This window comes from Neoarius graeffei, chromosome 5 (genome assembly GCF_027579695.1).
Source record: "Neoarius graeffei isolate fNeoGra1 chromosome 5, fNeoGra1.pri, whole genome shotgun sequence".
Taxonomy (NCBI): Eukaryota; Metazoa; Chordata; class Actinopteri; order Siluriformes; family Ariidae; genus Neoarius; species Neoarius graeffei.
The window spans coordinates 29,407,928-29,429,283 of record NC_083573.1 but is presented as its reverse complement, the minus strand read 5'-3'; the positions used below and the strand labels follow the sequence as shown (position 1 = coordinate 29,429,283).

General features: G+C 44.4%; 1 protein-coding gene across 1 annotated transcript in view; it reads left to right on the top strand.

Moving 5' to 3' along the window:
- she (Src homology 2 domain containing E) overlaps positions 1–1,776 on the top strand; it is a 31,948-nt gene extending 30,172 nt beyond the window's left edge. The window contains exon 6 of the mRNA XM_060921479.1: positions 468–1,776. Within this exon, the coding sequence (XP_060777462.1) occupies positions 468–651 (184 nt within the window). The 3' untranslated portion in view covers positions 652–1,776. The remainder of the gene's footprint in view (positions 1–467) is intronic.
- Positions 1,777–21,356: the final 19,580 nt, after the last annotated feature.

The window sequence follows — 21,356 nt, the reverse complement described above, 5'->3', positions numbered from 1 at the left end:
CATTGCACGCTCATTCTCTATTGGGTACAGTGGTGTTACACACGTAGGATAAGTGATATGATAACAATATTGCATGCTATCCAACCAAATAAATGAAACCCGCTAGAAGGGAATAGAATAAATGTTTTTATTCCACTGACAGAGTGTCCTATCTGTTTAATAATTTATCATATTTTGATCCATTAAACTATTCAGACCCAACCATGTGGATGAAGAGACTCCCATTAGGATAGAAATGTTTCAGTGACTAGTCAGAAGAATTTTCTATTGATTTCCAGTGATTTTCCTTTAATTTGTCACAAATTTGTGTTTGTGTGTGTGTGTGTGTGTGTGTGTGTGTGTGTGTGTGTGTGTGTGTGTGTGTGTGTTAGATATTAAAAAGTGAAGTGACTCAGCATCCTTGAAAAAGCTGATATAGGTGATATAAAATCTGCCTACTTCATCTCTCTCTCTCTCTTTATCTACAGAACCAGCCAGGGTTGTGTGCATATTATTGTAGCACAGACCAAAGAGTGTGGTTACACACTGGACCAGAGTAGCTGTGTGTTTCCCAGCATCCCAGAAGTGGTGCACCACTACTGCACCCAGCGTCTGCCCTTCACTGGAGCTGAGCACATGACCCTGCAGCACCCTGTACCCCGTACACACTGATCACCTACCAACACAATCCCACATCTCACTACAGCCGAGCACATCATCTCCCTGCAGACGCACATTGGAAAATCCTACACAGCAGCTTACTTCAACACTGGACACGTAACTAAAAATGACTCCACATAAGTATGCACCAGCCGTCCACTGCATGGATTCCACTACCGTAATCCCAACCTAATACACACTCATCCTTCCTCCCTGTAAACGTGTTTTTGTGTGATTGGGTTTTTTTTTTTTTGAATGGGTGTGTTTCAGTATTCTGTACTGTGTTCCCAATTTTATTTTCCCAAATTAAACCAAAGTCATTAGTCATGTACTAACCTCTAATGACCCAAAAGGGAAATAATACTTCACAAGTGCTAAAGTTTAGACACCGCATTGTAGCTTTTGTTTCCTTCACACCCTACTTGTCTCCTTTCTCTGGTGTGTTCTGGAGTCTGTGAACGTGTTAGGCTTCTAATCATCACTCTACTAAATGTGCCTCTGTTCTAATGACACTCTGGAGGCAGAAGCAACACTAATGACACATCTGAGATGCTTATTATCTCCCCGATGACTCAAATCACACACTGCAACAAGATGGAGTCTGTTCTGGAGAGAACAGTGTTGCCAAATCAATCAATCAATCAAGCAAGCAAGCAAGCAATCCATCAGGCTACCATTTGTCTGTTAGGCTACTTACCTTGATGACTGTGTATATAAGAGCCAAATCTTGTGTTGCTCATTTGCTGTATCTTTATTGTTGTCTTTTATGTCTCATAATTAAAAGCTCTCTTAAAGTATTGACAGCTGCATGACAATCAAATTGGCTGACTTCAGCTGATCAATGAATTAAGTGATTGGCCCACATTCTTGTATGCCCTTGATAAAGTTTTCTGTTGGTTGGGAGTTGTTTGATAAGTGGTAAAGGACCTGTGGCTGCTACTGGTGAGTGCATTGCTCTGAATAGTTTCACACACAAAATATGCATTTGAGATACAAGTTTATTTTTAAGCATTTATTTTGAAATTTGAAAATGGAAAAGTGCCCAAAAAGTGAAAATGCAATTCCAAGTTTTAAAGAATTGTACCTTTGTACCATGTAAATCATACAAAGCCTCAAATAAAGAAATTGTGATTTTAAGTGTACATGAACTTGATTTAATAAGCCTGTATATTGTGTCATATAAGGCTGAATCACTCCCTCACACACAGACTTCAGGCAAGCCTAGAAATTCTACTTCATCTGTAAGTTAAGTGTTAAGAATAAAGAATGTCACAGTACAGTGTTTTAAAATGTAGCTGAATCTTAATGCATCTAAATGCTGGTTATATTCAGGATTTCAACACTGGAAGAAGGAACAGCAGTTTGTGGACCACAGGTACCTGACTAGAAAATACCTAAGCAAGATTTTGGTCTATTATGAGGCATTGCATCTGCCTGGAAGAAAGAAAAGACTACAGCAGGGGCAAAACCTTTTACAGCCCACGGTTATGGAACCAAATTACTTACAACTAGTGTTCAGGAATCAGACATGGTCGTAATGGTTAATTCCAGGCTGACAACCTATTTATTTAATCTATCCTTTTGTTAATAGCTTTTCTCGTAGGTAGATCTGAAGGGTTCTTAATTGCATTGTGTGGATTTGGGTGTAAGAGCTGCTGCTGTAATCATAATAACTGTCCTGTGCTCCTCCCACAACTCCTATTCATACACTGAACAGATCACGCTAAATATCCTGTCCACCCATGTAATACTATGTATCTGTTTTTCTACACCTGCATACTGAAGTGATTTATAATTATGCTATTCAGCGTCATGCAAAAGAGGATAGGTTCCATTTAATTCCAATAATTATAATTAACAATTATTCTACAAAATTAAATCATACATGAGCTGATAGCTGAGTTGGCTATGAGCCATGTACGACTAGATTGAGTGGAATAATTGTTTTATTCTATCCACAGTCACTGGATTTTGAGAAACACAGCATTTTTATTTATTGCAAATTCGCTAAATAAAAACTTTATACAAAACGTCCCACGAAATCATTTCCGCTTAAGCAGACTGCTTAAAAACCTATCGATGGCTGCACAAAGTGATTTTAGTGTTTTGTTTTGTTTTTTGTAGAAAGTGTTGTTTTGCTGTTGTGCTGAGGTATAGAATAGTTTTAGATATTTATTTAATTCTTCTTTGGACATTTCAGTTATGTAATTTTCAAATTTCTTTGAGCTTTTGAACCAGTCTAAAAAAATTATGCTGAAAGATGAAGAATGTAAACAAACTGGTGAAATTACAGTAGCAATTTGTGGGAAATGCTCTAATAATAATTCTTGAAAAATAAAAAAGATCCGCTCTTACAATTAAATACTTTCATTCCATATTTTGTTGCTTTTTTTGTATTTTTTGGGGTTTTGTTTTTGAGTAGTTTTTATTTTGTCCTTGGTTGGTTCAGCAAAATTCTCTGCCATTTTGTTTTTCTCTACTCACAGTATATGAGCTGATAGCCTAGTAGTAGAGTAGCCAATTGGAGTGTGCAATTGCTCATATCCAGTGAATATGGATAGAATAAGTAAATAATATTGTCTAGCTTTGAGTGGTATTAGATATATTCCATTCAGCTAGCATGATACTGAAAGGGTCTAATACGAGTTCTATATCACGCTAGCTGAATGGAATATATCTGCTACACCATGGAAAAAAAAGCCAGGCAATATTGTGATACATACACACTCTCTGCATATCAGCATTCTCGAAGGCCAACACTAGCTTACCCACAAGTTAGTGCTGTCAGTGTGGCAGTGAAGTCACCTTCCAGCCAATGTAGCATTCATCAGTACTGTTAGCAAATGCTAATAAAGCAGTCAAATCACTACTATCGAGAGCAAGTAGCACAGATTAACGACTGAGAAACTACGATTTCTGTCTCCAGACTCTTCTTCCACGCATACTTGATACAGTATTTTTCACTCATACTTAAGTATTCATTTCCCTATGTAACTGTGGCAGTGGGGGCGTGGTCAAGCGTTGGTCTGTGACCGGAGGGCGGAGTCAGGGAAGGTAAGTGGCAGAATCACTACACCTGATGTGAATTAACCTGTGTTTGTGTGTCTTCCCAGCAACCATGCCCTATATAAGGAGAGAGCGAGCAGAGGAAGTGAGCTCTCTCCCGAACCAGATGACTGATGTGTGTGTATACGCGTGTAGCTGGGAGAGTGTACATTTGCAACTGTAAAGTGCAAATAAAAGAGTTTTTGGAACTCAGTTCTGGCCTGCCGTACTTCTGTGCTCCACCCACCCGCTCTGACCTCTACAGTGGTGCTGAAACCCAGGAGCCGAGCACAAAGGAGAACAGCCCCATGGAGTCCTTCCCCTTCGCAGACCTGATCCACGCCCTCACCATGGCCCAACAGAGCCAGCACCAGGCGCTGCTCGCCCTCCGAAAGGAGCAAGAACAATGGTTCGAGGCCCTGGTGCTGGCGCAACAGGAAGATCGTCAGGTGTTCCGGCACCTCCTCGCGTCAGCGGGGTCCACCATCTCCACTGTTGCGGGCCGACTCCACCTCACCCTAACGAAGATGGGCCTGCACGACGACCCCGAGGCCTTCTTCACGCTATTTGAACAAGCAGCAGAGGCCTTGGGGTGGCCGGTGGAACAGCGCGCGACGAGGCACAGCTGGCCGCGCTACAGCTCCCCGCCGACAGCCGGCTGGTCTATGCGGACCTGCACCGGGCCGTCCTCCAGCGTGTGGGGCGCACCCCCGAACAACATCGTCAGCGCTTCTGCGCTCTGTGCCTAGAGGAGGTTGGCCTCCCGTTCGCATTTTGGCCAGCAACTCCGGAATGCCTGCAGAAGGTGGCTGAGGGCTGACAACCGCGACGCCGAGGGAGTCGTTGACCTGGTGGCACTGGAGCAGTTCATCGCGCAACTTCCCAAAGAAACGGCGGAGTGGGTCCAGTGCCATCGCCCGGCGTTGCTGGATCAGGCCATCGAGTTGGTGGAGGATCATTTGGCGGCTTTTCCCGCAGCAGGATCACAGATCCCCTCTTCGCTTCTCTCCTCTCTCTCTCTCTCCCCCTCCCCTTCTGTGTCTCGTCCTCACCCCGTTCCCCCACCGTGGAGGCGGGGGCCGGCTCCCTCACAGCTGGTCTGCCACATCCGCGGTGTCCTCCCATTTCCCGCTTCCGTGTCTGTCTCTCCCCCCCCCTCAGGTGAGTGAGCCCCAGAGTACCGGTGCAGAGAGAAAGCCTGGGCCGGTTTGCTGGTGCTGCGGGGAGCCGGGGCACCTCCAGCATCAATGCTCGGCAAAGGAGGTGGGTGCGGTGGTCCAGATCTCTGATGTGCCAGGAGCCGCCCTCGATCAGGCCGGAGCGTATCACATACCGGTGAGTATCCAAGGGAATACATATCAGCCATTGGTGGACTCTGGCTGTAATCGGACCTCAATTCACCAAAGCCTGGTGCAAGACGAGGCATTGGGGGGAGCACAGGGGGTGAAGGTGTTGTGTGTACACGGGGATGTTCACAGCTACCCTTTAGTGTCGGTCCACATTTTTTTCAGAGGGGAAAAATTTAGAGTAAAGGCGGCGGTTAATCCTCGCCTCACCCACTCGATAATTTTGGGGACTGATTGGCCGGGATTCGGGGAGTTAATGAGTCATTTAGTAAAGAGTGGGTCCTGCCGTAGTTCAGCAGGGGGAGGTCCTGGTGTCGCATTGGCGGGAGCAGCTGTCACAGAGCCATCTACGTCATCTCCACATCAGAGTGAGGAGCTGCCGGCTCCTCCTCCCTCTCTCGGGGAATCCCTCACGGATTTTCCATTAGAGCAATCATGAGACGAGACTCTGCGGCATGCGTTTGACCAAGTGAGAGTAATCGATGGTCAAACGCTCCAGCCAAACGCCACCCCATCCTTCCCCTAGTTTTCTATTATGAAGGATAGATTATACCGAGTGACGCAGGACACTCAGACCAAAGAACAAATCACACAGCTCTTGATTCCAAAAAGCCGCCGGGAATTGGTATTCCAGGCGGCTCACTTTAATCCCATGGTTGGACACTTAGGGCAGGATAAAACACTAGCCCGAATAATGGCCCAGTTCTATTGGCCAGGGATTCGCGGCAATGTCCATAGGTGGTGTACGGTGTGTCGCGAATGCCAGTTAGTAAATCCAGCGGCCATTCCAAAAGCGCCTTTGCGCCCTCTCCCATTAATCGAGACCCCGTTCGAAAGGATTGGGATGGATCTCGTCGGGCTATTAGATCGGTCAACATGAGGGTACCGCTTTATATTAGTTCTAGTGGACTATGCAACGCGATACCCGGAAGCAGTGCCTCTTCGCAATATCTCAGCACGCAGTATTGAGGAAGCGCTCTTCCACATTATCTCCCGAGTTGGAATCCCCAAAGAGATTCTGACTGATCAAGGCACCTCGTTTATGTCACGAACACTGAATGAACTTTATGGGTTATTAGGTATTAAGCCGATCCGCACCAGCGTTTATCACCCACAAATGGACGGTTTAGTCGAACGATTCAATCGCACCCTCAAAAATATAATTAGGAAATTCGTAAGCGAGGACACACATAATTGGGATAAATGGCTCGAACCCTTGTTGTTTGCAGTGCGAGAGGTCCCACAAGCCTCCATGGGGTTCTCCCCGTTCGAATTGTTATATGGGTGTAAGCCGTGCAGCATTTTAGACGTGCTGCGAGAAAATTGGGAGGAGGGACCTTCACCAAGTAAAAATGAAATTCAATACATTATTGACCTGTGCGCAAAACTGCACACACTCACGCACCTAACCCAGGAGAATTTGTGGCAGGCCCAAGAACGGCAAACCCGCCTGTACGACAAGGGTACGCGCCTTAGGGAGTTCGCACTGGGAGGTAAAGTACTCGTACTGTTGCCCACATCAAGCTCCAAATTGGTCGCCAAGTGGCAAGGACCCTTTGAGGTCACACGGCGAGTCAGGGACGTCGACTACGAGGTGAGGCGAATGGACAGGGGTGGGGCGCTACAGATTTACTACCTCAATCTGCTCAAACTCTGGAACGAGGAGGTCCCCGTGACGTTGGTGTCAGTGGTTCCAGAGAAGGTGGAGCTGGGGCCGGAGGTTCAAAAGGGAGCATTGGCATTGCGTACCTCTCTGGTCCCCTGTGGAGACCACCTCTCCCCGACCCAACTCGCGGAGGTTGCCCAGTTGCAGACCGAATTTTCGGATGTGTTATTGCCCCTGCCCAGCCGCACCGACCTCATAGAGCACCACATTGAGACGCCCCCGGGGGTGGTAGTGCGTAGCCGCCCTTACAGGCTACCCGAACACAAGAATGAGTGGTTCGGGAAGAACTCGAGGCCATGCTCGAAATGGGCATCGTCGAGGAGTCCCACGGCGACTGGAGCAGCCCGGTGGTCTTGGTACCCAAGGCCGACGGGTCGGTCCGGTTCTGTGCAGACTACAGAAAAGTCAACACGGTGTCTAAATTTGACGCGTACCCAATACCTCGTATTGATGAGTTGCTCTATCGACTAGGCACCGCTCGCTTTTACTCGACACTGGATTTGAAGAAGGGTTATTGGCAGATCCCCTTGACTCCATTATCCCGAGAAAAAACGGCCTTTTCTACACTGTTCGGCTTACACCAGTTTGTCACACTTCCTTTTGGGCTGTTTGGGGCGCCCGCTATGTTTCAGCGGCTGATGGATAGGGTCCTCCACCCCCACGCCATCTATGTGGCCGCGTACCTTGACGACATCAATATTTATAGTAATGACTGGCCGCGGCACCTACAACACCTGAGGGCCGTCCTTAGGTCGCCGAGGCGGGCGGGTCTCACAGCCAACCCGAAGAAGTGTGCGATTGGGCAGGTGGAAGTACAATATCTGGGCTTCCACTTGGGCAATGGGCAGGTGTGTCCCCAAATTAACAAGACGGCAGCGATTGCGGCCTGCCCAGGGCCCAAGACCAAAAAGGGGGTGAGACAGTTCCTGGGGCTGGCTGGCTATTATCGTAGGTTTATACCTAATTATTCGGACGTCACCAGCCCACTGACTGATCTCACTAAAAAGGGGGCACCAGATCCGGTCCAGTGGACGGGGCAATGCCAGCGGGCTTTTTCTGAGGTAAAGGCTGCACTGTGTGGGGGGCCACTGTTACACTCCCCTGACTTTTCTCTCCCTTTTATATTGCAGACGGACGCGTCAGACAGGGGGCTGTTTTGTCCCAGGAGGTGGAGGGGGAGGATCGCCCAGTGCTGTACATAAGACGGAAGCTGTCGGTGCATGAGGGGTGCTACAGCACCATAGAGAAGGAGTGCCTGGCCATCAAGTGGGCGGTCCTCGCCCTCCATTACTACTTGCTGAGACACCCTTTCACCCTCTGTTCAAACCACGCGCCCCTTCAGTGGCTCCACCGCATGAAGGATGCCAATGTGCGGATCACCCATTGGTATCTGGCACTCCAACCCTTTAACTTCAAGGTGGTCCACAGGCCGGGGGCGCAGATGGTCATGGCGGACTTCCTCTCCCGTCAAGGGGGGGGGGGAGTCGGCTGCAGGCCGGACGGCTGCCCGGCCTGAGTTGGGCGGTGGGGGTATGTGGCAGTGGGGGCGTGGTCAAGCATCGGTCTGTGACCGGAGGGCGGAGTCAGGGAAAGTAAGTGGCAGAATCACTACACCTGATGTGAATTAACCTGTGTTTGTGTGTCTTCCCAGCAACCATACCCTATATAAGGAGAGAGAGAGCAGAGGAAGTGAGCTCTCTCCCGAACCAGATGACTGATGTGTGTGTATATGCATGTGGCTGGGAGAGTGTATGTTTGCGACTGTAAAGTGCAAATAAAAGAGTTTTTGGAACTCAGTTCTGGCCTACCGTACTTCTGTGCTCCACCCACCCGCTCTGACCTCCACAGTAACTTACTGAGTTACTTTTAAAATCAACATTGACAATGACACACACCTGGCAGACAAAATTCTCTCAAAATCTTCAGTATTTAACGAAGCAAAACTGGCAGCCATGTTTGTTTACAAATTGTCACAGTCGCTTTCTAGCATGGAAGTTTTACATCTCTGAGGTGTCTTTTTTTCCAGTTTTTCGATGTCCGTTGGTATGTTTTTTTCTCTTGTAAATATGCGTGAAGACTATCTAATGAAGTTTTGATAGCCTTTCTCTTTTCCGGTGAACAGAGAAATGATTGTGTGCAAGCACAGCAGAAAACTCTCATTGGATATTCACACTCCAATGTGTGACATTGTGTTGTCTTGACAACATGCAATATCATAAACCATATTCAACACTTGTTCTCTATTGGGTAGAGTGACATAATACACATAGGATAAGCGATATGCTATCGAACCAAATGAATGAAACCTGCTAGAAATTAATAGAATGTTTTTTTCATTGAAAACATGTCCTGTATGTATAATATACAATATCACACTTTTTCAGTGACCTAATAAAAACAGCTGTCCAAAATTTTAGAACATACATCTTTCAAGAAGAATCACAATGTGGTCTTTCCCCCCAGCAAACTCTTATGTTCTATGCGTTCAATGGTTCCATCTCCCTAAAACACAAGAGATTTTAAATATAGTAATAGAACACTTCATTCACCAGTAATATGGACAGCAGAGTCACTGCATTACAACATACTTTACTTTTTTCTTCTTCTTGTTATTAATGTTTTCCAGAAGGCTTTTAGTGTAGTTGTTTATGGTCTGTAAAGGAAAACACACAACAAACTCAACAAGAAAAAATATGAATAGCAAGTATGTAAAATATTTGATGGTTAACACTTGTTACTACTTTGGTTGGATGCAAGCCACTGGCTCCAAAATATATTTCAGCCTTATCCACACACATACTGGATTATTGCATTAATAATAAAGCAGATTTCATGTTTTTAATCTACCTGCCTTGTGGATATTTATTTTTTCACAGAATGTTTATATAATATCCATCTGGCAATCATGAAATAATCTCTCAAAAATTTGGACAATATATCACATCACTGCATCTCCAATAAATATCTTCACATTTATAAGAAAAACAAGAATTAAATTAATTAGGCCACAGGATATCACAGGCCTAATGTAAACTACAGGAAATCTGTGTCATGTAAGGGCTGAAAATGTCACTGAACTACAGGCGCATCTCAAACAACTAAAATATTGTGAAAAAGTTCATTTTTTCATAACTTAATTTAAAAAAGGTAAACTTTCATATATTCTATAGTCATTAAAGGCAAATATTTCAAGCCTTTTTAAATTGTGATGATTATGGCTTATAGCTCATGAAAATCAGAAATCCATTATCTTAAATTATAATATTTCCTAAGATCAATCAAAAAAGGATTTACAATACAGAAATATGCAACTTCTGAAAAGTATGTTAATTTATACCAGGCTTTCTCAACGAGGGTGCCGTCTGGCTTCGTTAGGGGTGCTGCCAAAAAATGATATATTCTAACATTGAAATAAATAAAATGAATTAAAATTCAAAAAAACGATAGTTACACTAATGCAGATCATTGCTGCCTCATGCATCATCAAAATTTGTCTCATGGCCCCCTTCCCCATGTCACAACGTCACTGCCGGGGTCAGCGTATGGTCAGCATGACTGCGTAATAATTAGCCTGCAGGTGTTTTTTTTCCATTGCCGCGCAAAGCATTATGAGGGTGTTGCATGTCATGAAGAGTAAAGAACAAGCATGGATCGGTTTTTGAAAAGAAAGACTCCAGAATCAGATAACGTTGACTCTGAATCTGAGCTAACTTCATCATCCAGTGGCAGCTCTTTAGCGAAGGTAGGGGATGCCAGCAGTAAGACAAAAAAAAGACAGTACGATGGCAATTACTTGAAATACGGTTTCATCTGTACCGGAGATCCATCATGCCCTCTCCCTTTGTGCCTAGTATGTGGTATGAAATTGTCAAACCAGGCGATGGTTCCGAGCAAACTTAAAAGACACCTGACAACAAATCATCCGTCACTAGCTTGCAAGGATGTGGAGTATTTTGTCCGTATGAAATGTCAACACAGCCGACAAGAGCAAATAATGATGAAGTGTGCAAAAGTGTCGGAAAAAGCACTGGAGGCTAGCTATCTTGTGGCCGAGATCGTAGCTAAGGCTAAGAAGTCACACACGATTACCAAGACAGTCATATTGCCAGCATGCACAGCAGAGCATTTTTTAAGCATTTTTTTCCACTAGGAGACCAACTGGTCTGGGCAATACAATCACAGGCCCCAGAGTCCATGCGGCTGCACCGCTGCGACATATTCTGTGATGCAAATTGCCGCATTACGAATCCTCATTTCAGCCAGCATAATATCTCATCTCATCTCATTATCTCTAGCTGCTTTATCCTGTTCTACAGGGTCGCAGGCAAGCTGGAGCCTATCCCAGCTGACTACGGGCGAAAGGCGGGGTACACCCTGGGCAAGTCGCCAGGTCATCACAGGGCTGACACATAGACACAGACAACCATTCACACTCACATTCACACCTACGGTCAATTTAGAGTCACCAGTTAACCTAACCTGCATGTCTTTGGACTGTGGGGGAAACCGGAGCACCCGGAGGAAACCCACGCGGACAACAGGCAAACTCAGCACAGAAAGGCCCTTATCGGCCACCGGGCTCGAACCCGGACCTTCTTGCTGTGAGGCGACAGCGCTAACCACTACACCACCGTGCCGCCCCAGCATAATATCAACATAGTTAATGCAGTGCCAAGTTACAATAACTTCATCATAAGTATGGTAAAATACTAAAATTACACTATGAGTTTAAGTTATTGTTTTATCAACTTTCATAATATTATGCATTTTAAGAAACAGTGAAAAATAAGAAATAAGAAAATCTTCAATTTTATTGCTCAGTGTGAAACATAGTATCAAATAACTGTATATTTAGTCTATAATTTGGAAAATGGAACAGTCTTGACAACCCAACTTCAATATGTCTTAAACATTCCAATCCAAAGAAAACAGTCTTGTGAATTTGGACCAGCAATTCAAGCATCTCCCATAATCCCATTTCAGTTTTACCTTTCAGCATCAATCTAACATAACTTGGTTGAAAATTTGGTCTCCCAGTGAAGCTGGTTTGGCATTGACTAGGAAACCAAATCTGGCTCCCAGTAACTATGTTAAAAAATGCTCTGACAGCAATCATCAGCAAAATGCTGGGCCCACAAGCAGCAAACGAAATAGCAAAGGTCCCGCTGTCAGACTGTACAATTGGAAGGCGAATCGACGACATGTCTGTGGATATTGAAGACATGGTTTTTGAAAAAATCAAGGCAAGTGGACATTTTTCCTTGCAAATTGATGAATCAACAGACATAAGTGGGCATGCGCAGCTCTTGGCAAATGTTCGGTTCGTAGATGGGACCATATTAAAGAGAATTTTTTTATTTTGCAAACCAATGCCTAACAAAACGACCGGAGAGGAGATTTATCGTGTGACAACCGAGTATCTTGAAAAGGGAGGATTAAGTTGGAAGAACTGTATCAGTATCTGCACGGATGGAGCGGCTGCAAAACCCGGATGTGCGAACGACCCACTGCTTCCTTCACAGGGAGGCACTCGTTGCAAAGACGCTGCCCAGAGAACTTTCAGACGTACTGGACAGAGTGGTGGACACCATTAATTTCATCAAGGCGCGGCCCTTAAAGAGCTACCTGTTTTCCATTTTTTGTGAGGAAATGGGAGCAGAGCATCATAGCTTGCTGCTACACATGGCCGTCCACTGGCTTTCACGTGGGAAGGATTTGGTCCGAGTGTACGAGTTAAGAGAAGAACTCAGAATTTTCCTGATAGGAGAGAAATCTGCACACGTGGAGCAGCTTGCAGATGAGCAATGGTGCGCAAAACTCGCGTACTTGGTTGACATCTTTAGGCATCTCAATGAACTGAACACTAAAATGCAAGGCAAAAAAGAAAACCTGCTCACCTCAACTGACAGACTGCATGGCTTCAGATCAAAGCTCACACTCTGGCGTTTATTTGTGGAACAAGGCAGGCTTGAAATGTTTCCCTTGTGCAGTGAGCATTCAAACAGCAGCACACTTTCTGACCTCATTACTCAGCATCTTAAAACTCTTGATGAGAGATTTAGTCACTATTTTCCATCCGAGTCTTATGCACAGTTTGACTGGGTCCGTGACCCTTGGAGTTCAAGTGCACTGGAAAGCTCAAAAGACATGTCACTGCCAGTACAGGAGCAACTGGCAGAGATCAGAGAAGATCGCACATTAAAAATGAAATTTCAAGACATGGCTTTGGATGGGTTTTGGATATCATTGGAGAAAGAGTATCCAATAGCTTCAAGCAGCGCCATTGCTATTCTATTACCATTCTCCACAACATATTTGTGTGAAGTGAGCTTTTCGACCCTGACTTGCATCAAGAATAAGTACAGGGAGCGACTGAGGGCTGTGGACCAGGAGCTCCGTGTTTGCCTCTCATCCATTCCTGCCAGAATAGATCGTTTGTGTGCATCATCCCAGGCTCAGGTCTCCCATTGATTGTAAGTCACACCGCCTCCTCTCTCTCTCTCTCTCTCTCTCTCTCTCTCTCTCAATAACCACTTATGGTGTGTGTATGTATGTGTGTGGGGGGGGAGGGGGATGCAGTTTTGAGTATATTTTATATGGGGGTGCCTTGAGAATTTGCATACTTCTGAAGGGTGCCGTGGTTGAGAAAAAAGGTTGAGAAACGCTGACCTAAAACATCATCAGATTTTCACACAAGTCCTAAAAGTAGATAAAGAGAACCCAATTAAACAAATTAAACAAAAATATTATACTTGGTCATTTATTTATTGAGGAAAATGATCCAATATTCATGTTTGTGAGTGGCAAAAGTATGTGAACCTTTGCTTTCAGTATCTGGTGTGACCCCCTTGTGCAGCAATAACTGCAACTAAACATTTCCGGTAACTGTTGATCAGTTCTGCACACCAGCTTAGAGGAATTTTAGCCCATTCCCCCGTACAGAACAGCTTCAACTCTGGAATGTTGCTGGGTTTCCTCACATGAAGCAGTCCCCCCAGGATTTCGCTGGCCTTTTTTGTGATTGTTGCGGGCTAAAATGTCTGATGTTGCCGGGGGGTTTCCAAAAAATTGCGATGAAAGCTGCGGTGTTTTTTAGGTTTTTGTTGCGATTACATTGCGGGAGGAAGTGAAAGTTGTAAGAAATTGTCGCGATTTTCTCTTTTTGTGATTAAAATTGAGTGATATGTTAATTATTAAGTTATTACTGAAAAAATATTGCTTAAAAAAACAAAGACACTGAGAAATAGTCCTATAAACAACTTTACCAATATAAAAGATTACCAGGACTACAAAAATGCTTTACTTATCCAAATGCACCTCATCTCATCTCATCTCATCTCATCTCATCTCATCTCATCTCATCTCATCTCATCTCATCTCATTATCTCTAGCCGCTTTATCCTGTTCTACAGGCTTGCAGGCAAGCTGGAGCCTATCCCAGCTGACTACGGACGAAAGGCGGGGTACACCCTGGACAAGTCGCCAGGTCATCACAGGGCTGACACATAGACACAGACAACCATTCACACTCACATTCACACCTATGGTCAATTTAGAGTCACCAGTTAACCTAACCTGCATGTCTTTGGACTGTGGAGGAAACCGGAGCACCCGGAGGAAACACACGTGGACACGGGGAGAACATGCAAACTCCACACAGAAAGGCCCTCGCCGGCTACAGGGCTTGAACCCGGACCTTCTTGCTGTGAGGCGACAGTGCTAACCACTCCACCACCGTGCCGCCCGCCAAATGCACCTGTTGGTTCAAAAGTTAAAGGTGCATAGAACCTCACAGCACAACATGAAGTTACCTTAAAATATAATATAAATGCCTCAGCTTTCATGTAAGAAAAAAAACCTATTAATACTAGTACTGTGTGCAGGCAGTCTCTCCTGAAGAATAAATTAAACAATAATTATAAACTAATAAAATAAATGGCTCAGGCTTCATAGAAGAAAAAAAACAATTTGAACAGAATCTCCCAGTATGATGTTGAAGCTGCCTAAACAATGGAAAATAAAATACCATTTTGGCAAAAATGTTGGCATCCATTAATTTCTTGTATTAAGTAAAAAAATAATGTAAAGTGCACGCAGTCCTTCACTGTAAACATAACACTTTCAGTAACAGAATTTAAGCCTATATAAAGACTGACTCGCACATGCTGCTTCTCTTGAACGTATACACGGAAGTAAGGTGGAAGGTAATTTGTTGACGTCACCTCAAGACGACACCAACGATTGGTCAAATTTGCGGGAAAGTTGCAGTGATTGGATATAATTGCAACACCGCCCTGAATTTGCGGGGATTGGTTGAATTTGCGTTGATGTTGCAAATCGCAACATCTCGAAATCCTGGAGGGTCTGATGAACTGCTCGCTTCAGGTCCTTCCACAACATTTAAATTGGATTAAGGTCAGGACTTTGACTTGGTCTTTCCAAAACATTAATTCCTCTTTAACCATTCTTTGGTCGAACGACTTGTGTGCTTAGGGTCGTTGTCTTACTGCATGACCCACCTTCTTTTGAGATTCAGTTCATGGACAGATGTCCTGACATTTTCCTTTAGAATTCGCAGGTATAATTCAGAATTCATTGTTCCATCAATGACGGCAAGCCGTCCTGGCCCAGATGCAGCAAAACAGGCCCAAACCATGTTACTACCACCACCAAGTTTCACAGATGGAATAAGGTTCTTATGCTGGAATGCAGTGTTTTCCTTTCTCCAAACATAACGCTTCTCATTTAAAACAAAAAGTTCTCTTTTGGTTTCATCCGTCCACAAAACATTTTTCCAATAGCTTTCTGGCTTGTCCACGTGATCTTTAGCAAACTGCAGACGAAAAGCAATGTTCTTTTTGGAGAGCAGTGGCTTTCTCCTTGCAACCCTGCCATGCACACCATTGTTGTTCAGTGTTCTCCTGATGGTGGACTCATGAACATTAACATTAGCCAGTGTGAGAGGGGCCTTCAGTTGCTTAGAAGTTACCCTGGGGTCCTTTGTGACCTCGCTGACTATTACACACCTTGCTCTTGGAATGATCTTTGTTGGTTGACTAGTCCTGGGGAGTGTAACAATGGTCTTGAACTTCCTCCATTTGTACACAATCTGTCTGACTGTGGATTGATGGAATCCAAACTCTTTAGAGATGGTTTTGTAACCTTTTCCAGCCTGATGAGCATCAACAACGCTTTGTCTGAGGTCCTCAGTAATCTCCTTTGTTTGTGCCATGATATACTTCCACAAACATGTGTTGTGAATATCAGACTTTGATAGATCCCTGTTCTTTAAATAAGACAGGGTGCCCACTCACACCTGATTGTCATCCCATTGATTGAAAACACCTGACTCTAATTTCACCTTCAAACTAACTGCAAATTCTAGAGGTTCACATACTTTTGCCACTCACAGATATGTAATATTGGATCATTTTCCTCAATAAATAAATGACCAAGTATAATATTTTTGTCTCATTTGTTTAACTGGGTTCTCTTTATCTACTTTTAGGACTTGTGTGAAAATCTGATGATGTTTTAGGTCATATTTATGCAGAAATATAGAAAATTCTAAAGGGTTCACAAACTTTCAAGCACCACTGTATTCAGTTTTCTGGGAGTGTCAATGACCCATGTGACCTCAACACTCTCCTTAGGTTTGCTTTTGGTCCACTAGAGCAGTGGTTCTCAACCTGTGGGGCCCGCCCCCCTGGGGGGGCATGGACACTCTCCCGGGGGTGGGGGGGGGGGGGGGGGAGTAGGCTAGGATGAGAGGAAATAAATCAGGAAAAAAAATAATTTAAAAAAATCACAAAAATTCCCATGTTGAAAATACAAGTGGTTGGACTACTATAACACAGAAACAAATCAACCACACAGTTTCATTTCAAATTTACCAATACAGGGGGTAGTATTTTGAGCCTGTGACGCAATGTCACGTAACTGCTAGGCTAGCCTACTATATAAGCATCTGCACACGCTTTGAGCTTCATTCACTCTAGTCTAGTCTCTTGCCAAATTTGCTTGTGCCAGCTCTCGCTAGTCTATCTGTTATCAGTGTTGATATCAATCTACTTTAGGCCTTTACTTCAAACCCAAACAGTCTTTTTAAAGACTAATACCACAAAAAGTCTTTTTAAAGACTATCCCAATCTCAGCCCTAGCTATTTTTTAACTGCTAAGCGTGCACTTAGTTAATAGGGTAAGCCTCTGCCTTTTTCACCGTGTTGCAACACATATGACACACGCGACTAAGACAATCACTCACTCACTCACTCACTCACTCACTCACTCACTCACTCACTCACTCACTCACTCAGGACTACAATCTTAAGTCTTCAAATAAAATTGGTATTGCCTGCAAAATTGTTAAACACTTGCATTAAAGAACGTGCATAAGTCCTGTCTGATTAGTCCCCGATACTTGTCTCTTAACATAGCCGCACATCAAAATTATAATTAACAAAAATGGAGAGATTTCTAGTGAGGACCAACAAGTCAACCGATGCACCACCAGCTGCAAAAAAGCTTCGAAGGTACGATGAAGCATACCTGCAGTTTGGATTTACAGTCATGACTGATCTGAGACTTCAGTGTGTCGTGTGTGCCGAGGTGCTAGCAAATGACAGCATGAAGCCCTGCAAACTTAAAAGGCACCTCGAAACAAAACATGCTGCTATTAAAGATAAACCAGCAGAATCTTAAGAAAGCTTGATGGCCTCCATCAGCAACAGGCAGCCATTTCAGTGCACAGCACTTGTGTCTAAACAGTGTTTCGAGGCATCATATGTAGTGGCCAAAAGAATAGCTAAACTGGGTAAACCGCATACAATTGCCGAGACTCTCATTTTGCTGGCCGCACAAGACATGTGCAGAATAATGATAGGAGATAGTGCAGCAGCCAAACTCGGTGCATTATCACTGTCCAATGACACAGTCACTCGGAGGATTTCAGACATGTCTAATGACATCAGAGAGCAACTCATAGAGTTCATAAAACAGAGTCCTTACTATGCGCTGCAGCTGGACGAATCCACTGATATTGCTGGGCAGGCACAGCTCCTCGCCTGTCAGGTATCTGCATGACCAGACGATTGAGGAGGATGTCCTGTTTTGCCGGCCTCTTCAGTCACACACTACAGAAGAAGCCATCTTCAATGTCCTTGATATTTTTATCCGTGAAAATGGTTTGGCTTGGGACCGATGCGTTGGCCTATGCACGGATGGTGCACGGTCAATGACGGGCCGCGAGTGTGGCCTAGTTGCTCGTGTTCAGCAAGTAGCTCCACTTGTGAAATGGACACATTGTATGGTCCATCGCGAAGCATTAGCTGCTAAAAAAATGCCGGTTCTCTATGACTCCGTGCTGAACCAATCCGTGAAAATGACAAATCTAATCAAATCACGGCTGCTAAACTCTCGCTTGTTTGGGGTCCTCTGCCAGGAGATGGGGTCAGGGCACGAACAGCTGCTTCTGCATACTGAAGTTCGCTGGCTCTAGGGGGTGAGTGTTGCAGCAGTTGTATGAGCTGCGAGAGGAGGTGAAGTGTTTTTTGACAGAAATCAAATCAGATCTGGAGAAGCATCTGGATGACACTATGTGGCTTGCGTCTCTGTCCTATTTGGTCGATATATTTGACCATTTGAATGGCCTCAACCTGTCTCTGCAAGGCCACGAAACTCATATTTTGCTCCTCGCAGACAGAGTGGACGCCTTCACACAAAAAATTGACCTCTGGCATGGCCGCATCAGTCGAGGGAACTGCGACGTGTTCCTCAGCCTTGCAGACTTTATCACTGATGCAGGCACATCACACGATTTCTCCTCTCTATTTCAATCAGCGTCTGAGCACCTGTCTGCAATGAGAAAAGAATTTGTGACATACTTTAAAGAGGATTATCACTCTTTTGCGTGGGTTCGAGATCCATTTGTGTGCACAGCAAACGAGCTGTCAACTGATATACAGGAACAGCTTATTGAGCTGAAGAGTGACAGTAGGCTGAAAGAACTTTTTACCTCCTGTGCTCTTTCGTCATTCTGGGCAGCATTGATGCAGGAATACCCTCAACTCTGTGACGTCGCCTTGAAGACTCTCCTCCCTTTCGCGTCCACATATTTGTGTGAGGCAGGATTCTCAAAAATGACTGCACTCAAAACAAAATACCGCAATCATGCACAAATCGAGGATGATTTGAGGCTATGTTTATCAGACATTGCACCAAGAATTGAGGATCTTTGCAAGGCAAAGCAGGCTCAGGTCTCACATTAACATCACCTACCTGCAAGCTTCTGTAAAACATGCAGATGATATGCCTATTATTAGGCCTAGTAATAATAACAATAATAAAGCATAAATTCATATCAGAGGTCTGGTGCCAATTCCCAGTTATAGCAATAGCCTAGTAATGATAATAGGCCTACTGATAATAATAATAATAATAATAATAATAATAATAATAATAATAATAATAACAGCAAAACATGTAACCTCATAATTATATAGCTATAGCCTAGTAATGATAATAGGCCTACCACTACTCATAATAATAATAGTAATAATAATAATGCCTGCAAGCTCACATTAGAAGTCTGATGCTACTTCCAGTTATAACAATAGCCTAGTAATGATGATAGGCCTACCTACTGCTACTGATAATAATAATAATAATAATAATAATAATAATAATAATAATAATAATAGTGTGGGCCTAAAAATAATAGTCTATCTATCTATCTATCTATCTATCTATCTATCTATCTATGCAAGGTGGTGTAGTGGGGGTGGGGCCGGTAAGGGGGGGTGGCGCCAGGAGGAGGGGGGCCCCAACTGCAATGAACCAGCTTTGGGGGGGGGGCAGCTTGAAAAAGGTTGAGAACCCCTGCACTAGAGGATAAATATCTGGAACTCCCCACTAGTCAGACAGAACTGAAGAAGCCTTTCGGATGAGAGGTGAAACATCTTCAAGAATTTCAAGCAAGTCCAGTTGCCTTCTTTAGCACCTACGGTTTATGATGACCTGGATGATTGTGAACCTTCACAGACGAGCTTTATGGAGATGCTGATTTCCTTTTTCAGCAAGACTCAGCACCTGCCCACAGTGCCAAAACTACTACCAAGTATTTTGCTGACCATGATATTACTGTGTTTGGCCAACCAACTCACCTGACCTGAACCCCATAGAGAATCTATGGGCTATTGTCAAGAGGAAGATGAGGAACACCCAACCCAAAAATACAGACAAGCTGAAGGATGCTATCAAAGCAACCTGAGCTTCAATAACACCTCAGCAGTGCCACACACTGATCACCTCCATGCTATGCCGCATTGATGCAGTAATTTGTGGGAAAGGAGCCCCAACTGTCATGACTTTTGTGACTGCTATTCCGTTTTTGGCCATGTGGGGTCCTCAGTGTCTTTTGTTTCATGTATTTTTTCACCTGAGTGTTGTTCTCATCTCATCTCATTATCTCATCTCATCTCATTCTCATTTCATTATCTGTCGCCGCTTTATCCTGTTCTACAGGATCGCAGGCAAGCTGGAGCCTATCCCAGCTGACTATGGGCGAAAGGCGGGGTACACCCTGGACAAGTCGCCAGGTCATCACAGGGCTGACACATAGACACAGACACTGAGTGTTGTTAATGTGCCTATTTAAGACCCCTGTTTTCCTGAGTTATTCGCGCCATCTTGAGTTGACATGCTTGTGCAAACCCAGTGACGAAGCCTATTTGTGAGGTTATGGTCTGAGTTTTCTCTCGAATGTAATCCTGTTGATCCTTGCCTGCCTATCTTGGATTTTGTTTTTGCCTGCTACTTTTGGATTGAATGCTGATTCTGACTGATACTGGATATTGACCATTTACTTGGATTGCCTACTTGCTGTTTGGATACTTCTGCCCTACTTTTCAAGTGAAAAAAAACAAGTCATCAGAAGATGACATGGCCCCCACATGAAACCCCACTCAATTCTCCTCAGTTTAATTGGTTGCCATGAAAATACAGAAAAAGTAAAAAGCACAGAAATCCCAAAATGCCAAAAGGCACAACTCCTCCAGCCACTTAACTGTCAGGTTTCGTGGAAAAATTCCTAATAGTTTGAGTCATGCTCCAGAAACTAAAATGTTTACAGATGGATGGACGGAGCGATAGCTATATCCCCCCACATTATATGCCAGGGGGGATTTAAAAAAACAAAACAAAAAACCCTTGAACAGTATAACCTTGTCTCTGTATCAGAGTCTATCACACCACCTTGTGGCACAGGGGTAGAACTCCCACCTGGGTTCAATCCCAGGCAAATCAAACACCAACCAAGTATTGAGTGTATAAATCAGCTGTAGCAGTCCATGTAGGTGGGTGGAGCACAGAAGGACGGCAGGACAGAACTGTTTTAACAAAACTCTCTTTTATTTGCACTTTTCAGTTGCAAACACACACTCAGACACACGCACACACATCAGCCGTCTGGTTGTGGAGAGAGTCCCTCTGCTCTCACTCTCTCTCCTTAAGAAGGGCGCGGTCACTGGGAAGACACACAAACACATCAATTAACAACAGGTGTAGTGATTCTGCCACTTAACTTCCCCGACTCCGCCCTCCTGTCACAGACCGATGCTAGACCACGCCCCCGATGCCACATACCCCCACCGCCCGACTCAGGC